At 34.5% G+C, this 20,255-nt stretch overlaps 1 protein-coding gene across 2 annotated transcripts in view; it reads right to left on the bottom strand.

Moving 5' to 3' along the window:
* Positions 1-1,651: 1,651 nt before the first annotated feature.
* HNRNPLL (heterogeneous nuclear ribonucleoprotein L like) overlaps positions 1,652-20,255 on the bottom strand; it is a 42,254-nt gene continuing 23,650 nt past the window's right edge. For both annotated transcript variants that reach the window (XM_054475286.2, XM_054475288.2), the window contains 9 exons: positions 19,513-19,609; positions 19,354-19,426; positions 15,057-15,128; positions 10,822-11,039; positions 7,413-7,534; positions 6,742-6,943; positions 6,012-6,069; positions 5,825-5,923; positions 1,652-1,874 (listed from right to left, as the gene is read on the bottom strand). In XM_054475286.2, the coding sequence (XP_054331261.1) occupies positions 1,819-1,874; positions 5,825-5,923; positions 6,012-6,069; positions 6,742-6,943; positions 7,413-7,534; positions 10,822-11,039; positions 15,057-15,128; positions 19,354-19,426; positions 19,513-19,609 (997 nt within the window). In that variant the 3' untranslated portion in view covers positions 1,652-1,818. The remainder of the gene's footprint in view (positions 1,875-5,824; positions 5,924-6,011; positions 6,070-6,741; positions 6,944-7,412; positions 7,535-10,821; positions 11,040-15,056; positions 15,129-19,353; positions 19,427-19,512; positions 19,610-20,255) is intronic.

Raw genomic sequence — 20,255 nt, 5'->3', positions numbered from 1 at the left:
AACTAATTAAAATCTAAATGAAATAAGCCCTGCCAATACCTACAGGTTTATTTCTTAAAATCTTAGGCATTAAAAAGTCTGTAATTCTGACAACCCACATTAATTTTCAGAGGAGGAAGGAAAGTAGACAACTATTACATAAACCAAAATTAAGGTATTTCAATTTTTCAACAGAGGTAGAAAAGTATTTATAGGGGAAAAAAAGCTTTATTGTAAAGTTAGATAAACTTAGGCATTAAATTGGCAACAAATAAGAAACATACATAGCCCAGTATTGAACACAGTTCACACAGTTACCCTTGGCATAACTTACTGGGTTCTGTGATAAGGGTCTAAAATACTTCTAGATTAAATTTAATTTTTTCTTTATCTTTAGAGGGCTAAATGCTGGTCCACTGCCATCATAATGAGGGGAAATAAATGTTAATGTGTGTTTAGTTTCCATCTAAACTTTCTATTAAACAGCTCTAAAATTGTAAACGCCTGCCTTATTTCTAAAAGGATTTTTTATATTAAAATTTAAAATAAAGTCTTTACAAAAGATCTAAATGGAACTTTCATTTACAAATTTGTTTAAAAGTGTCAGGATTACAAAACTGATATTGTCAACTATTGATATCAGTTATTCTAGGTAGACGACACATATTCTCCCTTCTTTTAAAGATGAAAACAAAATGGCCACATCAGTTTTTCTATTGTAAAAAAGCTGTGAACTTGATAACAATCATGCTATAGTCTCTTAATACCATCTTTGGTCCTTAAATCTTACTTGCCTATGTATAAAATCTATTATTTTAAAAGGAAAAAAAAAACAGATCCAGTGGGAGAAAGAATGTTTAATAAATGGTATTGAGACAAATAGCTATCTGTTTGGAATAAAAATAAAATTAGATCCTTAAATCTTGTACCATATAGAAAAATACATATTACTGATGGATCCAAGAGTAAAAAATAAAAATGTAAATATCCAAAATTCCACATACAGTTTTAGGGGGTACACAGATTCTCTGAAGCCCACCCATGGATCCCAGATTATTATCTATAAGAGGAACTGTTAATTATAACCTCTATTAAAATCTCAATGCCAAATACTAGCTGTATTTAAGATTTAAGTCACATGCAACAAATGAAAATGAACACATTAGCTCATTGTTATAACTTTATAAAATCTCCAAACTGGACTAGAAACAGAGGCATGTCAATACAAATGGACAGTGACTTAAAAAAAAATACACCAATTTAAATAAGTTTGAATGCATACTGTACACACGTATCCATGTCTGTTAGCCTTTCAGAAATATAAAATCAGTTAAATCTGTAGTACTTAAAATTCAACATATGTAATGTTATTCTCAAACTTGATTAAAATAATAAATACAAGTTATGTTTAATATGAGTAACTGCAACATACTTAAACATCTAAACATATAATAGGAATTCTATATTAAAATGCAATACTTTCACCTGCATTAATCTCTTACACAATGAAAAAATACTTGCAGATAATTAGCATTAAGAATGCAAATATATTTTTACTGTGGAAGAAAAATTCTAGTAATAAGGTTAGAAATCATATATCTGTATAATCTACAATGAAGCTGTAGATAGTCTACATTATGATATTCTATCTTAAAATGAAAACAATTCAATATTTAAGTTTACAACAAATTTACTCAAGGCAAAATATGTTTATTACAGAACAGGATCTTAAAGTAAGCAAGGCAACATGAGATCAACCATTTTAGATTTTTTTTTAATGAAGTGTAGCTTTGAAATTGTAATAAAGGTGAACATAAATTCTAACATGCTCTTCTCTTCTTATAAATGGGATGATGTAGAAAAGCAAAGCTTCAATGTATAGGGATTGGAACCATCTGTAAAAAGTAAAAAACAGAGTTAATATTTCACTTCATCAAACTTTCAAGATCACCTTGAAGTACCAGAGTAAATTATTTCACCTTTTTATACTAAATATAAAAAATATGGTGAATATAATGCAGGAATATAAAGAAGTAAAATTGGCCAGACGTGGTGGCTCACCTGAAGTCAGGAGTTCAAGACCAGCCTGGCTAATGAGGTGAAACCCCGCCTCTACTAAAAATACAAAAATTAGCTGGGTGTGGTGGTGCACGCCTGTAGTCCCAGCTACTCAAGAGGCTGAGGCAGGAGAACTGCATGAACCTGGGAGGTGGAGGTTGCAGCGAGCCGAGATTGTGCACACCAGCCTGGACGACAGAGCGGGGTGACAGAGTGAGACTTCGTCTCAAAAAAAAAAAAAAAAGTAAAATTTCTAAGTAAGGTAAGGGGAAGATTTTTATTCATATTTACTGGAAGGTAAGCTCATGAAGGCAGGGACTTTGTTCACTGCTACATTTCTATTGTTCTCAACACTGTCTGGCACTCAATTTTTTTTTAGTGAATTGATCATTAAAGAATAAATAGTTTCAGGATTAAGCAGCAAAGCTCACATTGCAAAAATATTGCCAGCAGTTAACTCTCTATAAAAGCCAATTCAAATACAGCTTGGGAAGTAGGACAAAGCTGGAATGTACATAAAGACATCTATGATCCCAAAAGGTTCCAGGAAATCTAGTATTAAATCTCTCTTCATCAATGGGGTAATATAAGTTTTGAAATTACTGGAAAAAAAAAAAACCCAACTGGGTATACATCACAAAAATATTTCCATTTTGTAAATTTTTCTTTCCTTTAATTTTTCAGACCAGGCAGAAACAGCTCTTCCTCAACTGCATATATAATAAATCAAAGCAAAGAACCAGTTTTGCTATCTTAATGTATCACAATTTTAGTATTAAAAGCTGTAGTTCATTAAAGAAAAAAAATTCCTGTAAGGAAAAGCATATGCATCAACAAGTGTGTACAAGACACTGCAGAGGATAAAAACATACATAACTGTCCCTATCTCCAAATAGTTTATAATCTATATACTGTCTCTAAGGTATTTCATATAACTTTAAAGCTTTTTAAAACTTTCTCTCAAAAATTAAGCCTGACTACTTAATAATTTTTTTTTTTTTTTTTTAAACTAAAAGTAAAATGAGAAGAAAGCCGACATTGTGGCTTGTGCCTATAATCCCAGCAACTTGGGAGGCTGAGGCCAGAGGATTGCTTGAGGCCAGGAGTTCAAGACCACCAGCCTGGGCAACACAGCAGGATCCCTCCATGTAAAAAAATTTAAAAATAAACAAATATACATCAATAAGCTGGGTGTGGTGTTGCACTCCTATAGCCCCAGCTATTTGGGAGGCTGAGGTGGGAGGATCACTTGAGCTCAGGGAAGTCGAGGCTGCAGTGGGCCGTGATTGCACCACTGCATTCCAGGCTAGGAGATGAGCAAGACCCTGTCTCAAAAAAAAAAAAAAAAAAGGTGTTTCTTACTTAACTTTTTATTAAGGAATTTTCAAACATACACAAAAATGTAGATAGGTTTAATGAATCCCCACATACCTATCACCCAGCTTCAATAATTGTCAATATTTGGCAGTCTTACTTCATCTACCTACCCTTCACACATAGTTTTGAAAGCTAGAATATTTTAAAGCAAATTTCAGATGTTATTCCACCCATAAATCATTTAGTGTATTTTTTTCTCTTTTTTAAACCATCATTTATCACCACACCCAATAATGTTTCCCTATTATTTAAATACCCTTTAGATCCAGGATCAAAGTAAATTACACAGCACAAACTTTCAAAAATTAAACTTGAGTTTTCTCACGCCTGTAATCCCAGCACTTCGGGAGGCCGAGGTGGGCAGATCATGAGGTCCAGGAGTTCGAGACCAGCCTGGCCAACGTGGTGAAACCTCGTCTCTACCAAAAATACAAAAATTAGCTGAGTGTGGTGGTGGGTGCCTATAATCCCAGCTACTTGGGAGGCTGACGCAGGAGAATCACTTGAACCCGGCAGGTGGAGGTTGCAGTGAACCAAGATCGTGCCACTACACTACAGTCTGCGGGACAGAGCGAGACTCGTCTCAAAAAAAACAAAAACAAACAAACAAAAAAGGCCATTGTTACTATTATGGAGACAAACAAACAAGGTAACAATTTCACTTGACTTGACACAAATTAAAACAACCGAATACCATTTTTCATCTATCACACTGGTAAAAACTGAATATCTGACAACACTCAGTGTTACTAAGAGTGCTGAGCAATGAATATTTTCATATACCACGGTTGGTAATGTAAACTGGTACAACCTTTATAAAGTACAATCTAGCAACATTTCACCTAACTATAAACCTTCATGCCCTACACTACTGAAAAACTGTCCTACAAACACACATTAGAAAGTGCAACTATTGACCAGTTGTGGTTGCTCACGTCTGTAATCCTAGCACTTTGGGAGGCTGAGGCAGGAGGATCACTTCAGCTCAGGAGTTCAAGACCAGCCTGGGCAACACAGTGAGACCTTGTCTCTATTAAAAAAAAAAAAAAAAATTAAAAATTAAAAAAAATTTAAAAATAAAAAAGTGCAACTATAAGGATGTTTCTTACAATAACAGAAAAAAAACAAACAGAAGCAACCAGAGTGTTCATCAGTGGGGGGATGGGTAAGACAAAACTGTGATATATCTTGACTATAAATAGCTATCCTGAAAATGCCTTAAAAAAGCAGCTTTGAATGTGGCAATATAGAAATAGCTCCAAGATATATTAAGTGAAAACGGCAAGACACAGGAAAGTATGTACAGAAGAATCATTTTGTTTTTTTATTTCATTTTTTTGAGACGGAGTCTTGCTCTGTCGCCCAGGCTGGAGGGCAATGGCGTGCTCTCGTCTCACTGCAACCTCACCTCCCGGGTTCAAGCAATTCTCCTGCCTCAGCCTCCCAAGTAGCTGAAATCACAAACGTGTGCCACCACACCAGGTTAATTTTTTTTTTTTTTTTTTGTATTTTTAGTAGAGACAGGGTTTCGCCACGTTGGCCAAGCTGGTCTCGAACTCCTGACCTCAGAGGATCCGCCAGCCTCAGTCTCCCAAAGTGCTGGGATTACAGGCGTGAGCCACAGTGCCCAACCAAGTTTTAAAAATATATGTAATGATATATACACACTAGGGAAGAAAAAAGAACAAGACAAAAGGTTGAAGGTTGTAGAAAGCTTTAACTTTTCATTTTGTACCTTTATGTACTGTCTTAGTTTTCTAAACATATGCATGTATTGCCTTCCTCTAAAATGATCAGCAGGGATTGTGGAAGATATAGCTTGAAGGTGATTCCAACCTCCTGGTATTCCCACCCTGTATAGTCCCCTCCTACACTCACTGTACTATGTTTGGTCTCTGTGACCAAAAAAATTATAATGTTAAGTGACGGTATGCCACTTCCAATGTTAGATTATAAAAAACATTGTTGATTTATCTCTTGGATCACTCAGAGAGAAGTCAGCTACCATCAAAAGGCCAATGTGGCTTGACTGAGCCTACACACAACCATATGAGTGCGCCTGGGGGTGGATCTTCTGGCTTCAGTCAAGCCCTGAGATTACTGCAGACTTAGACAACAGTTTGACTGCAACTTCATGAGAGATCCTAAGCCCAAATCGCCCAGCTGAAATGCACCCAAAATACTAACTCTCAGTAAGATAATAAATGTTTGCTGTTTTAAGATGCTAAATTTTATGGCAATTTGTTATACAGCAATAGATAACTAATACAGGATTAATATGCCTTTCTTTTTTGTATTTATCTGTATTTTTTAAGAAGCCTATTAAGTGTTATTTTTATATTACCATGAATGTTTCTGTGAAGGTAACTGCCACTATATAATTACGACACAAATAAAGCATTTTACTTACTCGGCACTCTTATCTGATAGTGATTCAGTGCCGTAAGGGCTTCTACTGCATCAGTTTTGCACTCCCATTCTAATAGCCCAGAAAGTGTTTTGGCTGAAGCTAAAACAAAAAAACACCAACTCAGTTATTATTACTTGCTTATCACCAACTTAACCAGAAAACTTTAAAAGTGGGACTCTTCACTTACGTTTTGCATCAAACACTTTATATTTGATGAATGTAAGAACTTCATGGTCATTACACAACTGTCAAAGAAAGTAAAACTTCATTAAAAATATAGCCAAAATAATATCCCACTTTTTTACAGAAAGTAAACTTTATGGCAGAATTTAAGTTTTAATTCTCGAATGAATGGATTAAATCAAGTATGTTTTTACATTAATATCAAGCTGTATGAGAAAATCAATTAAAAACAGTAAAATTCTATAAACTATATTAAGTAACTTAGTGCTGTACAATAAAACCACAGATTTGTTAACTAAAATATATATTCTCAGAGTTAACCAGGATTTATCTAGTACTTAAGGTAGGGAGTAGAGTTCCACAAAATCATTTCTTACAGTTCCTACTTAGCATTTTCTAAGTTAGGGGAAACGATACGGATAGAGAAAATTTTGTTATGGGTGAGATTTAAAGACATCATATGTCTTTAAATAACTTTCTGAATGCAGGAGTAAGATGACCTCATTCTAATTCCAACTCTCAAAAGGATTGAGCCACAAATCAACAAAGACCAATGAGGAACGGAGGCCAGAAAAGTACAATGGTCAAAGAATCAATTATCCAGTACCAAGTAAATAAAATACTAATAATATCAAAAGCAAAAGAATGAGCAAGACGACTTCAAAATGAAGCTAAAACAGATTTTAAAATAGGAAATAGCAACATTCTATACACATTTGTATTTCAGTGCCTACCTTTGTGAAGGTCTCTTCTGTGACACACAATGGAACATTATAATAATGCAAAACACAGGAGGGTGGCTGGATTATATTCTTAGATGCTTGGCCAGCACTTGTAAAGCGATTATTTTTGCTCATTGCAAAATCTTTGTAGCTACTCGTACCATCCTCCAGCTCAAATATTTGACTTGGAACAACTGAATGTTGTTTAGACACGCTAAAGATTGGAAAGAAAAGACATACAAAAGTACTTTGTTAGATAAAAAGCAGCAAGTAGTCTCAGAATGCTAATATATTTTGCTTGCATAAATCTTAACCAAAAAAGGCATACATAGAGTTATTTAAATAGAGGATTTAGTTTGGGTTATAATCAATCACTCTTGTAGTTTAGACATCAATTAGAAAGAAAATCTATTAAATATATTCTCATATTAGAAAACTTTAACATAAAAACTTGCCCATTTTAACATGTTTTATCATCATAAAACTAAAAAGCAGGTATTGCTAAGCAAAATCTGAGTGATACGACCCTAACTCTTGTCTAAAATAACAATATTACAGCTGTTGTTTCAGATGTGCCCTCAGTTACATTAAAATATTCTCAAAGTTGACATTAATGTCTCTAATAAAAAGGACAAAGATTTTAAAATATTTTTAAAAATTTATCATTTAAGATAGATAATTACCAAACATTAAGTCTTTTCCCAAATAATTTGACATTATTAAGGTGTGTGACAGCTCTTTCTACAGCATACTCATCACCCATTTCTACCAGTGCTGTACCAGGAATGGTCTTCATAAATTTTACCTGTAAACACAAAATCCCAAAAAGGTGACCATTTAATTCCCTTTTACAGTAACAGAAATTTTAAAAGACAATACGACCTAAGTGGTTAAAGTAAAATACGGAAGATCACCTGGATTTTAACTATATTCTGCCATGTTGTGAGATACCCTTAACTCTTATCAAAATTCAATAGTTAAAAAGGAACACTATACTACTATTGTATGGCCCACTGAAGAACAGCACAGGCTTACCCTAACTCTGTTATGTATTAATTGTGTGATTTAAGGGCAATATACTTAACTACTCTGAGCCATGGACTGTCGCTGAAAATACAGATAATACCATCTGGCAGGACTCGTTAATATTTATTCTTTCAACAAATATTTATGAAGTGTCTAATATGTTTTGATAAGCACTGTGGTAGGTACTGGGGATTTAATAGTGAATGTTAACAGACATTTTCTTCTTGAACCTTATATTCTAGTAGTTAAGTCAGAGATTTAAAAGTAAACAAATAGTAATTACCAACTATGTAGAATTCTGTTAATGCAGTAAACAAGATGCTATATAAGAAATACTACAAAACAGCCTTGAGACAGCATGGTCACAGGAAGGTTTGTGCAACATAGGGGAATACACGTTATTTCAGGACAGTTTGGGCAGAGGCCATACTTACCCTCTTGTACTATTTCCAGTTTTAGAATATAATGCTGTAAGGGTTAGAAGGCATAAAGTATGATATTCAGCATAGTGCTTAGCCCTTTGGAAGTCCCTAAGTGGCTATTAAGTACAATAGTTCCCCCTTATCTTTGAGGGATACATTCCAAGAACCCCAATGGATGCCTGAAACTGCAGACAATGCCTGGTGCAGTGGCTCACACTTGTAATCCCAGCACTTTGAGAGGCCAAGGTGGGATGCTTGTTTGAGCCTAGGAGCTTGAGACCAGCCTGGGCAACACAGTTGAGACCCCATCTCTACCAAAAAAAAAAAAAAGTACAAAAACCAGCTGGGCATGGTGGCATGCACCTGTAGTCCCAGCTACTCAGGAGGCTGAGGCAGGATTGCCTGGGCCCAAGAGCTAGAGGCTGAAGTAATCTATGACTGTGCCACTGTACTCCGGCCTCAGCGATAGAACAAGACCTTGTCTCAAAAGCAAACACACAAAAAAACTGCAGACAGTACTGAAAGATAATTAGATAGAGAGAAAGAGACAGACAGATAAAAGATTAAGCATAGTATATACTATATATAAGCACAGCATATATATACTATGCTTTTTCCTGTACATACATACCTATGATAAAGTTTAATTTATAAATTAGGCACAGTAATAGACTAACAAAATAATAAAATAGAAAAATTATAAATGATCTACTATAATAAAAATTACGTGAACATGCTCTCTCTCTCACAATATCTTATTTTACTGTAGTCACCTATTGTTGGAGCAATTAACAGTGAGTAACTGAAAGCAAAACTGTGGATAAGGGAGGACTCCTGTACCAATGACATAGATGACACCTTGAACATAGTATTTCCTTCTTATCTATTGACCTCTAAAGAATACTGAGAATGTATTTACACAACAAATGCAACATAGCTTCTATTTCCATCACTTCAACTACCCACTTTAATAGGATATACTACACCTGTACTTGAACAAAACTCAGTCGTAACAGGATTTTTCAGCTTTATTTGAAATCTCTTGTCTTCTCATGGACAAAATTCCTCTCCCTTGATTTAATCCAATGACTATCTACAAATCTAATAGTGACTAAATATACACATTAAATATGTGGTTCTTGTATTGGTAAATCTCCAAAAGAAAGTTAGAAAAAATTAACTATGGACCTTTAAAGGATTATGATAGTTTGAGTTCAACGTATCATAGCTTATCATTTAAGATGTTTTAAAAACTTGCGAGATGTAGAGTGAAAGGGACTAGAAGTAGTCAAATAACATAAAAAAATCTAAGTTTTATTAGAAAAAGTAATTTGAGTTTCTAAATCATATGAGACAATTAGTTCATAACACAAAAGACAAAGATCTACTAAAGATGTTGATTAAATTGCCTGATTCTGATTGTCTGCATATGTGAAAAGCACAAAAAGAAAATATTCTATAAAGAAAGTTAAAATATACATTAAAGCCCATTTAATTATCAAACATGCATTCCCTCCACTTAACAACTGGGTCTAAGATAAAGTGTCTGTGTGAAAATAATACTTCTCCCAATGTTACTAAACCTATCCCATGTATTCTTGCCCAGTTACACAAGCATAAGTATCCCATATGTTATCCCCCAGACCAAATGTGGAATTTTTTTTGTTTTGTTTTTTTACTGTGATCAAATGGTTGACAAAATTCTTGTTTCAGAATTCTGAAGAGTTGCTTCCTCAGATCAAGAAGACTTTAGAATTAATGAACTAAGAACTAAATGTAGCAACTTTTCAAGCCATGTTCCCCTCCCACACATAGTGACTCACATGCTGCAAGTACTTACTGTTGCAAAGAACACTAAAATCACTTAAAACAGGAAAAAAACACATTACTACAGTACTAAAACTCAAATTAGCAAGTGTTTTTATCAAACAACTGGTAACTTTAGACTACCCATTCATTTTCCTCAATTTTCCATGATTCTTTCAAAAACTATTTATCTCACATTTGTGAGGTATCAATAAATAAAACCTCGCAGATTTGGGGAAAACACAGTTATTTGATAATAAAGTTACAATTATTAAAGACCTTCAAAATAAGTAAATTGCTAGACAGAAAGTTTTGGACACATTCTATCAAAGTGGGTCAGTTTCAAATACTGATTGAGCTAAATGCACATGGTTCCTCTGAAGATAACAGAACCCTGGCATTTAGGAGGCAAGTGCATAAATTCTAGAACTCTTCTGAAATTCACAACTTCTGGCTAGGCTCTGAAGCTTGTTTTTATATATACCCTCCATGAAAGTAACTGCTCTTTCAACATGTTAAATGCTAGAATCTCTTTGAAATGAGATCACCAAAATATAGACTTCAGGCCTCTCATACCATAGTGGTTGATTACTACTGCTTTAGACTTCTTTTTATATTGGTTATTTAAAAAATATTTGTAGTATCAACAACCTATACTTATTACTTATCAACAAAAAACATTTTCCAGAGTTCCTATGTAATGGATTTTTAGCTTACGTGGGTCATTACTGAAAGAATTTGAATATTCCTGATACAAGGAGAAGACACATATTTGCAGCCTTTTCAGAACTACCACTGAATATCCTAGCAAAAGAAACTAATATAAAGAGAAACTTACCTTCTCAATATTTCCATATAAGCAGAACAGGTTGAAGACTCTTGAACAATTCATTTTTAGTTGATGTAATCCACTAACCATTACAACTGAACCAGAGGGATTTCCTCCATGCATGTAAGAGGAAGAAGCCTGCGGTAATGGATAAGCAACAAGTTCAGGTGTATCTCGAGAGCCCATTCTGTAACGACTTGGTAAAGGCAATAATGGACCATGGGATCCTATAAAAATGATCAAAATAAATAAGTTAATTAACATATACATATAGTTCAGTAGATATACTGCACCACACAAAAAAATAAACTTAATATTAGCTAGTTTGATGTACAAAGAAAACTCAAATGTATGAATATTTCAGTATAACCTGAGGAAAATTAATAAAATCTGTATTCATTTGCACCAGACACAATATATATTGACCTATACCTGCATACACCAGGATATAAGTTTATATTTTTAAAAAATTATAGTTTAATAAAAAAGGCTATGGGGGGGTTAAGAAAATGAATGTAAAATCTGGGGCTACTGTATATAAATTATACCTCAAATTTAAAAAATAAACCTCCTGCCAATGTCTTTTGGAGGAGTAATAATATTACATGTACAGTGAAATCTGGGAAGCTATCTCTATACAGATATAACAAAAAGAAACTTCAGTTCCACTGAAAAGTTATTTCCTTGAATATATTTTACTATGTACTTTCAGGTTGGTATCTTATTCCCCTAATTCTAATTTAGGAAACTAAAACCCTAGATTTAGTTAATAACTCAACTACACACAGGTTTCTTATTACTCTACAACTTCCATTTTTTTGAAACAATATCAAGAACCCAGAAGGAAATAATGCCTGAGTATCTAAAACTATTTCAGCAGAAACACACACACAAATCTATGTCTCTTACACTGAGAATCCTCATTAAGAATCAACTTGCTAACTTTAGAGTAGCTTTAAACAACTTTATCTGTTTTTCCCATCCACAACAGATGTAACAAAAAATAAAGCTAGAGTGTAGAATGAAAAGAAATGAGGGTGGAGAAACTGACACTCAAAGTAGGCATACGGCACATTTTACAGCAATAAGAAGAAAGGCAGAGGAACTCAAAAGCAGCAACTAAGATGGAGACATGCAGCTTAGAAACAGAAACCCTACACATCTTAGATGCTCCTAATAATAACAGAAGCATCATCTAGGGTACATGCAAAGGTCCCTCTGATGTGCAAAACCAATCCAAAAGCCCAAGCCCTTTCTCTATTTCTCAAAAAGTAAAGAGTATGTAATGCCACTGAGTTGCACTTGTATACAGGACTAAGGGACAACTGTCATCTATCTACTAAGTGAGTTACTAAGAACTACTAAATTTTGGTATTCATAACATACTATTAGAGCTTATGGTGGACTCCAATTTTCAGTATTCTAATAGCTGCCATTCATAACAACACAGTAACACTACCACCAAGCACACACAAACACGGTGTGAATTTCTGCAATTTTAGGGAGGAATACTTTATCAATGTATCATCAGTGTCTCTCCTTAAATTGGTCATGGATTTCAACTACTCCTTTTATTGGCAATTGGTAGTTTAACAAAACAATCCATATGAGCGACTGTTTAGTAATTAGTTTTTAGACTGGTTAGTATTATTTTAGCCTCTAATTTAGGGTCTCATACACACACCAAGATTCAAATATCAATTATTCTTATTCCTATTGCAAAAGTACATATACATAATATACTGCCTCCCCGCCACCTACCATTTGCTTGTACAGTAATGACACTTCACTATCATCACACTAAATTTTCTTTTTCATGGAAGTAGAAAGACACATGGTAGACAGGCAGTGGAAACTTTTACTGTATGTATAGTGGCTAAAGTCCAAAACCTCTGAGATCTACTTCCCTAAGTAACAACCAAAATCAGTCCAAAAGAATAACTGATGTTTATAATTATGACTTTGAGCCATCATTATTAAATTATCTATACTACTTAAAGTATTTCCTATATTATTTAAGATAAGAAAAATCAGAAGTCTTTTAAAAGTTTTCTATACTAAATTGATAATAGAAAGTCTGGGTGTTTAAAAAACTAATGCTTCAAATATTTAAAAAACTGACGTGGAAAAATGCTACATAAATGGTATATTAACATTTTGAAGGCATTTTTCATCTATCAAGCTTTAAAATCTTTGGTCTACAAACCATATCCAAAGATGCCACAAATTAATATACAAACTCTTCTTGAGCTTATAGCAAATAAATCTATATATCAATTTCTGCCATGGTTCAACGATGAAAGCTTCTACCAGTTCATATCATTAAGTCTGGGCTTCCCAAATTAAAAGATGTAAAGAATTGTGACGATTCACATAGATTTCATACTGCTATAATAAACCAATGAATAAACTTAATCTGATGGAATCTATGGGTCCTGAACCATAATTAACTCTTTCTATTCCCTTTCTTATAGTCATCACATAGGAAAAGGAACAGGCATCTATAAGGTGATCCCAAAATGCAAGTAAACCTGTTTTGCTGAAGTGCTGATCTGAAGGGATACATTTGTGATTTGCAATATTTGTAAAAAGGCTCAATATCACTAGCACACATCCCCCATCTTTGCTTTTTCCCCTATTACTCATCTTACTTCTCTGCCTCTTTATTCACTCTCTTTCCTCCTATACCCCAATTCTGCTTACTTCCCTAGGAAAGTGAACAAATTAACCTCAGATTAAATATCTTAATGGACACAGCTCAGAATGGATACCCCCCTAAAAATCCCACTGCAACTATCAAAGAATTTCACAATAGGCTTTTTAAAAATAAAAAATTTTGGCAGGGTATACAACACATTTTGTTTATACTATTTTTCGGTAAAATATTTTATAAAGGAAGGCAGACTTATACTAAGAAAAAAATCTGTTTCCACACTACTACAGTAGAGTTCCTTGTCCTTCATTTATTCTTTCACAGATTTTTCTAATCCGCTTTGGCAAAATATTTAACCAGTTTTTAGCCTTCAGCTGACTGCCATGACTCTACAACTATACTACAAACTTGCAATGGCAAAGTTTTTGTAACCCTCCATTATCAAAGTGCAAAAGACACCCAATGTTTTTTTACTGCAGGATCAGAACTACCCATACAACCATGTTTAATGTTTACTCTGTTACAGGAATAACTAAGAAAAATAATCAAGGTACACATTCACTAAACCAACTGTAGTAAGATTTTCATTCTATACCACACTTACTGTTTTAACAAAACAGAGATGGTTTCAATCTTTTCTGCCATATAGACTATGGAACCTTGAAGACACACAAACACACACACACACGCACACACTACTAGAGTTCAAAAGAAAAACACTAGAAAATAAGCTAAAACTCACAGGTAAGAATGGTCATTAAAGTAAATATGTAGGCAATTTGAACTATTTAGGACAATAGGCAATACCAGGTGCTTTTCAGTGACCAATCCCAAGACTACAATATAGCAATTTCTATTTTCTGCCAGTTTTAATAGTATTGTGCTTCAACTTTAAAGCACAGAATAGGTAGAGTCAATAACTACCACTAAAAACTAAAGAATATTTTCAAACAATTTACAGCTAGTTAAAAGATTCTACTTATAAAAACAACAGTTTGATGCCTAACATTACCTAATTTTTTCCTGGGGCAGATTATTATTCTAGGTTCCATAATCTTATCAACATAGCAAACAGTAAAAGCTGAGAAGTTTTAAAAGGGGAATAAATATGAACAAATTTAACTGAAACCAAAATACCAGCTACAGAACTATAAGGTGAGTCTAACCAGAAGCATGTTTCCTTTTTGACAAATACCCTATTCTTTCTGCCTTTATTACTCAAAATTCCTCTTTGTTCCTAATTGCTGGAATGAAAGCAAATACACTTACTGAACAATAATTCTTCTTTCTGGTCCTCTTACAAGCCAGAACCCATTAAAAATCAAAACCAAACCAAAATATAATGGCAAAAAAGTATTCAATCCCCAACTAGTAGATCTCACTTATCTCGAGGATTTTTTTTTTTAATCAATATCCTAAGAAAACAAATTTTGGACAACTCCTGGGAGTACATTACAAGGGACTGATCCCATATAAACCGAGGCAGATGCGCAGGAAAAACAGAGAGACAAGAAATGTGCCATACTTCATCAGAAATGCAGCAAGTCAAACAGTTCATCTATACTACCTTCTTTCTGCCTTGACAACTTACCATAGCCATCATGTCTAAACGAAGAAGGGTGTTCTCCCAAAATGGCTTGTCTCTGGCGACCCTTTCCTCTATCTGACACAAAAGTAGAAACATGGTTTTAACAATTTTGACCCAAGTACTTAACAGAGTTCTCAGATGGGAAACACCCATTCAAAACATCCAATACAACAATTCATAAAAGAAATACGATTCCTGGTTAACTTTAAACATCCATTCATATCCAATTTAAACACAACACCAAGAGTGTAAAAAATTAATTCCATCTAACAAATTCCACTTAACTTGAATATATCTTTTTGGCAAATGCCAAATACAATCACACTTTCAAATTTAAGGAAGAATGGATACTTTTCAGAAAGTGAATGTACACAATGCTAGAAGTTTGACACTGTACAGAAGTTTTTACCAATACATGTCTTTAAAACAAGCTTTAAGTGCAGTACTTTTGAAAGACAGTACCTGAATCATACTATTAGCTTCAACAGCAACACATTTTCAAAGTGGGCTTCTTTCAAGAAGTTTCAGCATAAGCCAACAACAACCTGTATTACATGGTTTCACAATCAGTAAACACAGAGTATTTTATAAGTATATGCACATATTTACAAACACCTGACTTGAGAGCTGAAAATGTTCACATCACTGACTCATATTATATCATGAATAGGTCATTGTCTATTGACCATAACACCAGGTAGGACTATGAGCAACCCCAAACTTTAAAGATGCCAAGATAAAGCTAACCAAGGGGGCTACATTATTGGATGAGAATACTACAATACTCTAAAGGATAATTTTTATTCTAGCTACATTTTCAGAAAAGGCATGCCAATTTTCCCAAATCTAATTAAAGACATCAACAAAAAAATTACTTATAAGTTTCTAAAATAGCACCTCCTATGTTAGTAAATTTTAAAAATCATTATACAATACTTTTACAAAGTTTGCTGATGAAATTACAGTGCCCAATAAGATTTTTAAAAATATGTATCTTAAGACTCTGGTCATTCTAATCCTTGAAAATTCAGAGAGGCTTTACCTATATCCTTAGTCACCTAAACAAATGAGGTTTATGGGAGATGAGAAATACTTTAATTTTCACTTCAGTCTAGAGAAGTAGAGTTTTAATCACCTATTCCAAGTTATTGTGGCATTGAAAGGGACTGAGGCCATCTAGTTTAACGTTTATTCAACGTAAAAATTCTCTTTACATCATCTCTGTCAGTTGGGACCATTTAGCTTCTGCTTACCCAAAACCAATAATAAGATTTCCAGATAGCCCTAAATTGTGAGAAAATTAATTTTTATATTGTATAGAAATTGATCCTCTACCCATATTCTACCCCATTTAGGGCCTTACAGACTTAGTCGTTGTCCAAAACCTCTTCTAAATGCCCAAGAAGTTATAATGACTGTCCCCCCGACCCCATTTCCCCAAAGTCATTTCTTCTTCTTCAATCCTAACATTCACAGTTCCTTCTACTACATGGCTTCTAACGTCTCTCATCATGCAAGTCTCACTCCTTTTGAGCCAATCTAGCCTACTAATCCATTCTGTTAATGTTCCTCTGCTTAAGCATACGCCATCAAACACTAAATACAATTCCTTCTCTGACCTAGGAATCTTAAAACCACAACAACCATAATGTCTTCATGACTCAGTTTTATTGATACAGTTAACAGTGTGCTATAAAGGAAAGACAACTGGGCTGGGAATCAGATGATTCCAACTTAAACCACTAATTTGCTGTATAGTCACAGAAACAATTTTCATTCATAAATGAAGGAGTTAGAGTAGATTATCTTCCAAGGTATCGTTCAGCCAAACATTCTCATTAATAATTCACTTCATTTGAAGTACTCACTGCATAACAGATCACATAAAACAGAAGTGAGCAGAAAGTTGAACACTAAATGTATCAGTCTCTTAACAGTGGTAAGCTTTCCTAGAGTCAAATGATCTGATAGAAGCTGTGAACCTTCTCCCCAAAAAGATGCACCTATCTACAGGTTCTAAAATTTCTGGATGGGTTCCCTGGCGTCCTGGTTAGGGATTCTTTACACTAAAATGTAATTCAAGCTGAAAAGGGCTTTGAAAAAAGTGAAGGTATGTTTTTAAAAAAGGTTTTATTTTTTTTGGTAAAAAAAAAATGTTATAAAGGTCTTTACTTGGGGATAGCAACCTAACAGTTTCAATAGCTATCAACTTGAGTGCAAGCTAAGAGCTCTACAGAAACAAAAACATAAACTGTATGGTCTTGCAAGACAAATATCTGTAAGGAATTAGAAAACAAAAAATTTTCCTTCAAAGCATAAACTAAAACCGTTTTATGTGCTTTAATTATATTTCACTATTCACATATATACCTTATATATTTCTAAACTTATCTGACTAAAATTATATGAAGAACTAACCTCAGCTGGCTTTGTGTAAACTTCAGACCTTTTAAAAGAATAGATGTAAACACTATTAAAATAAGCTCATCTACACCTGTTTAAAGAGACCCTGAGAAAAATGCAACCAAAACTATTTCAAATGAGATTTTTTTTAAAAAACAAAACCCAGTGGTCAATAACTGTAAATTGACAGAAGTGAGACATTTCTCATCAACCACTTGTCCTGTTGTTTCAGTGCTAAGGATGTGCTTTCTAATACCGACATCAACTGCACCAACCCAAGGCCAAGCAGATTTCCATAAGTAGTGAAAAACATGGGGTCTAGCCAAAGCTGCATTACAAAACAAACCTATTTGCAATTTCATGCATAAGGCAAGATGATTTCCTGGGAATTGAGAGTTAAAGGAGCCAATCATCTAAAAGTCCTAAATATGCAAACATGCAAAAGATCAATCATCAAATTGTCTTTTTCTTTTTGGTAGAGTACATGCACTATAGAGTACCCACTCCCCAAGATATTTTGTATGCCATAAAATTTTTTTCTAGTTACTGACTTTTACAGACATACTCATCTTGAGCTTTTCCAACCTGTAGTTCAAACACTGATATTGTAGTTAAGATGTAGCCAATACTGCAGCCCCCTTGTTTTTACAAGATCCACATTTTAATTTGTATATTCCAGAATTGCCACACAGTTAGTTGAACAATTTTATCAGTCAAATTTATGCTCATGAAATCTAGCACTTATAGGTGAAGATGCATCTCAAATGAAATGCTCTTATTTTCAGATTTATCAAGTTTAAATATATTCTATCTTGAACAGACATGGTACTTTCACCTACATTTGAAATGTCAAAATTTCTAGTTACACAAATTGACAGTGATAATCTTAAATTGTTACAAAAAGTGACAACTTATAAACAGCCACTTTACAAAAATCAAACCACACAGAACGTCTTTCACATATAATGCACCTTTTCATTATGTTAGAATTTCTGTTCAGTGACCACAATTGAGAAAAAAACAAAAAATTTTAAAAGTAAACAATGCAGCAAGTGTGCACCTTTCTAATCCTTTTATTTTTACTATCTGTGTGGATTGGTTGAGCATTATCAATTCCCAAGACCTGTTAATAAACTGGTCCTGGTTATTTGCCAATTAACAATTTGAATCTAAGCTGCAAACAGTCACAGTAATGGGCAGTAAGATTTACAACATTGCAGATGAAGTCTAGTTTCCGTTAGTGGAAAGTCTTAAATTCTACAACTGAAACCTTAAGGGAAATCAGACCAATATATACATACAACTTGAATAAATGGGCACAGTCTATCATGGTGTTCATCCCATGCAAATTCTGAAGTACTGTTAAGTGTCCTCCTTTAAAAACTTGGGGTGATGGTGCATGCAGTATGCAGTCAAGGTGAATTGCGAGTCTGAGTTTTTCAGAGGGCTTTTTGCTGATGCCGATGTTGTGCATGATGAAGTGTAGAGTCAGCCTGCTGGAGTCCTCTATCCTTCTTAATGCCTCGTCCAGCTTGGGGGAAAGTCCTTTCCATAGAGAAGCAGTGTGCAAGTTTGCAGTTTGTAAGGAATATTCTGAATCAGTTTCCTCTCCTCCAAAGAGAGAGAGCTGCTTGGAGAAATGCAAGTCCTTGAACTGCGGGCGTGCCTGAATGTGTGGGCTCCTTGTTGAACTAAATATAAATAGCTCAGTACATACCAGTAGGGGGCACTAATGTTCAAGGTTATTTTCCAGCATTACATGGCCTTTTGCAACAAAAGCATTCATCAACAAGGTTTTCATTTGAATTAACTAGCTCATCTCAGGAAAAAAGAATCTAACTGCATGTAAAAATTTGTCAGCAGATTAAGTACATTCTAAAATGTATAAAATACCTACCTCGTCTTCCCAAATATGGTTTAGTGTAGTCCCAACTGTCATTGTCATTCCTAATAACATTTAGACGAGTTGGCTGTTAAGATTGAAAATAATGTAAGTTCAAACTGTATATCCAAAGCATAAATATTTCTTGGGTAGGGTGTTGAAAAAAATATTTACCCGTGCATATTCAATTTTTAGTGTGCAACATCCAGCATATATATCAGCTCCATTGAGTGCTGCTTTAGCTTTCTGGGCACAAAGGACTGATTCAAACATAAGCTCTATTAAGGAAATTTGGTTTAAGGTATCTGATACTTAATCATTATTCACTCCCAAAGGACAGGATTGAAAATAATCACAAGTAGCTCTTTTACTTCTGGAAATGTTTTACCAATTTCAGGATGAATTTTAAGAGAATTTTTTGTTTTGTTTTGTTTTGTTTTTGAGACGTAGTCTCGCTCTATCACCAGGCTGGAGTGCAGTGGCGTGACCTGGGCTCAATGCAACCTCCACCTCCCAGGTTCAAGCAATTCTCCTGCCTCAGCCTCCCAAGTAGCTGGGACTACAGGTGTGTGCCACCACACCCAGCTAATTTTTTATTTTTTTAGTAGATACGGGGTTTCACCATGTTGACCAGGATGGTCTCGATCTCTTGACTTCGTGATCCGCCCGCCTCGGCCTCCCAAAGTGCTGGGATCACAGACGTGAGCCACTGCGCCTGGCCAGGAGAATTTATTTTTAAGATCAGGGGTGGCTGGGAACAGCTGCTCACGCCTGTAATCCCAGCACTTTGGGAGGCTGAACCAGCTGAACAGCCTGAGCTCAGGAGTTCGAGACCAGCCTGGCCAACATGGTGAAGCCTCATCTCTACTAAAAATGCAAAAATTAACTGGGTGTGGTGGCGGGTGCCTGTCATCCCA

Source organism: Pongo pygmaeus, chromosome 12 (assembly GCF_028885625.2).
Source record: "Pongo pygmaeus isolate AG05252 chromosome 12, NHGRI_mPonPyg2-v2.0_pri, whole genome shotgun sequence".
Lineage (NCBI taxonomy): Eukaryota > Metazoa > Chordata > Mammalia > Primates > Hominidae > Pongo > Pongo pygmaeus.
This window is presented reverse-complemented; position numbering and strand designations above follow the sequence as displayed.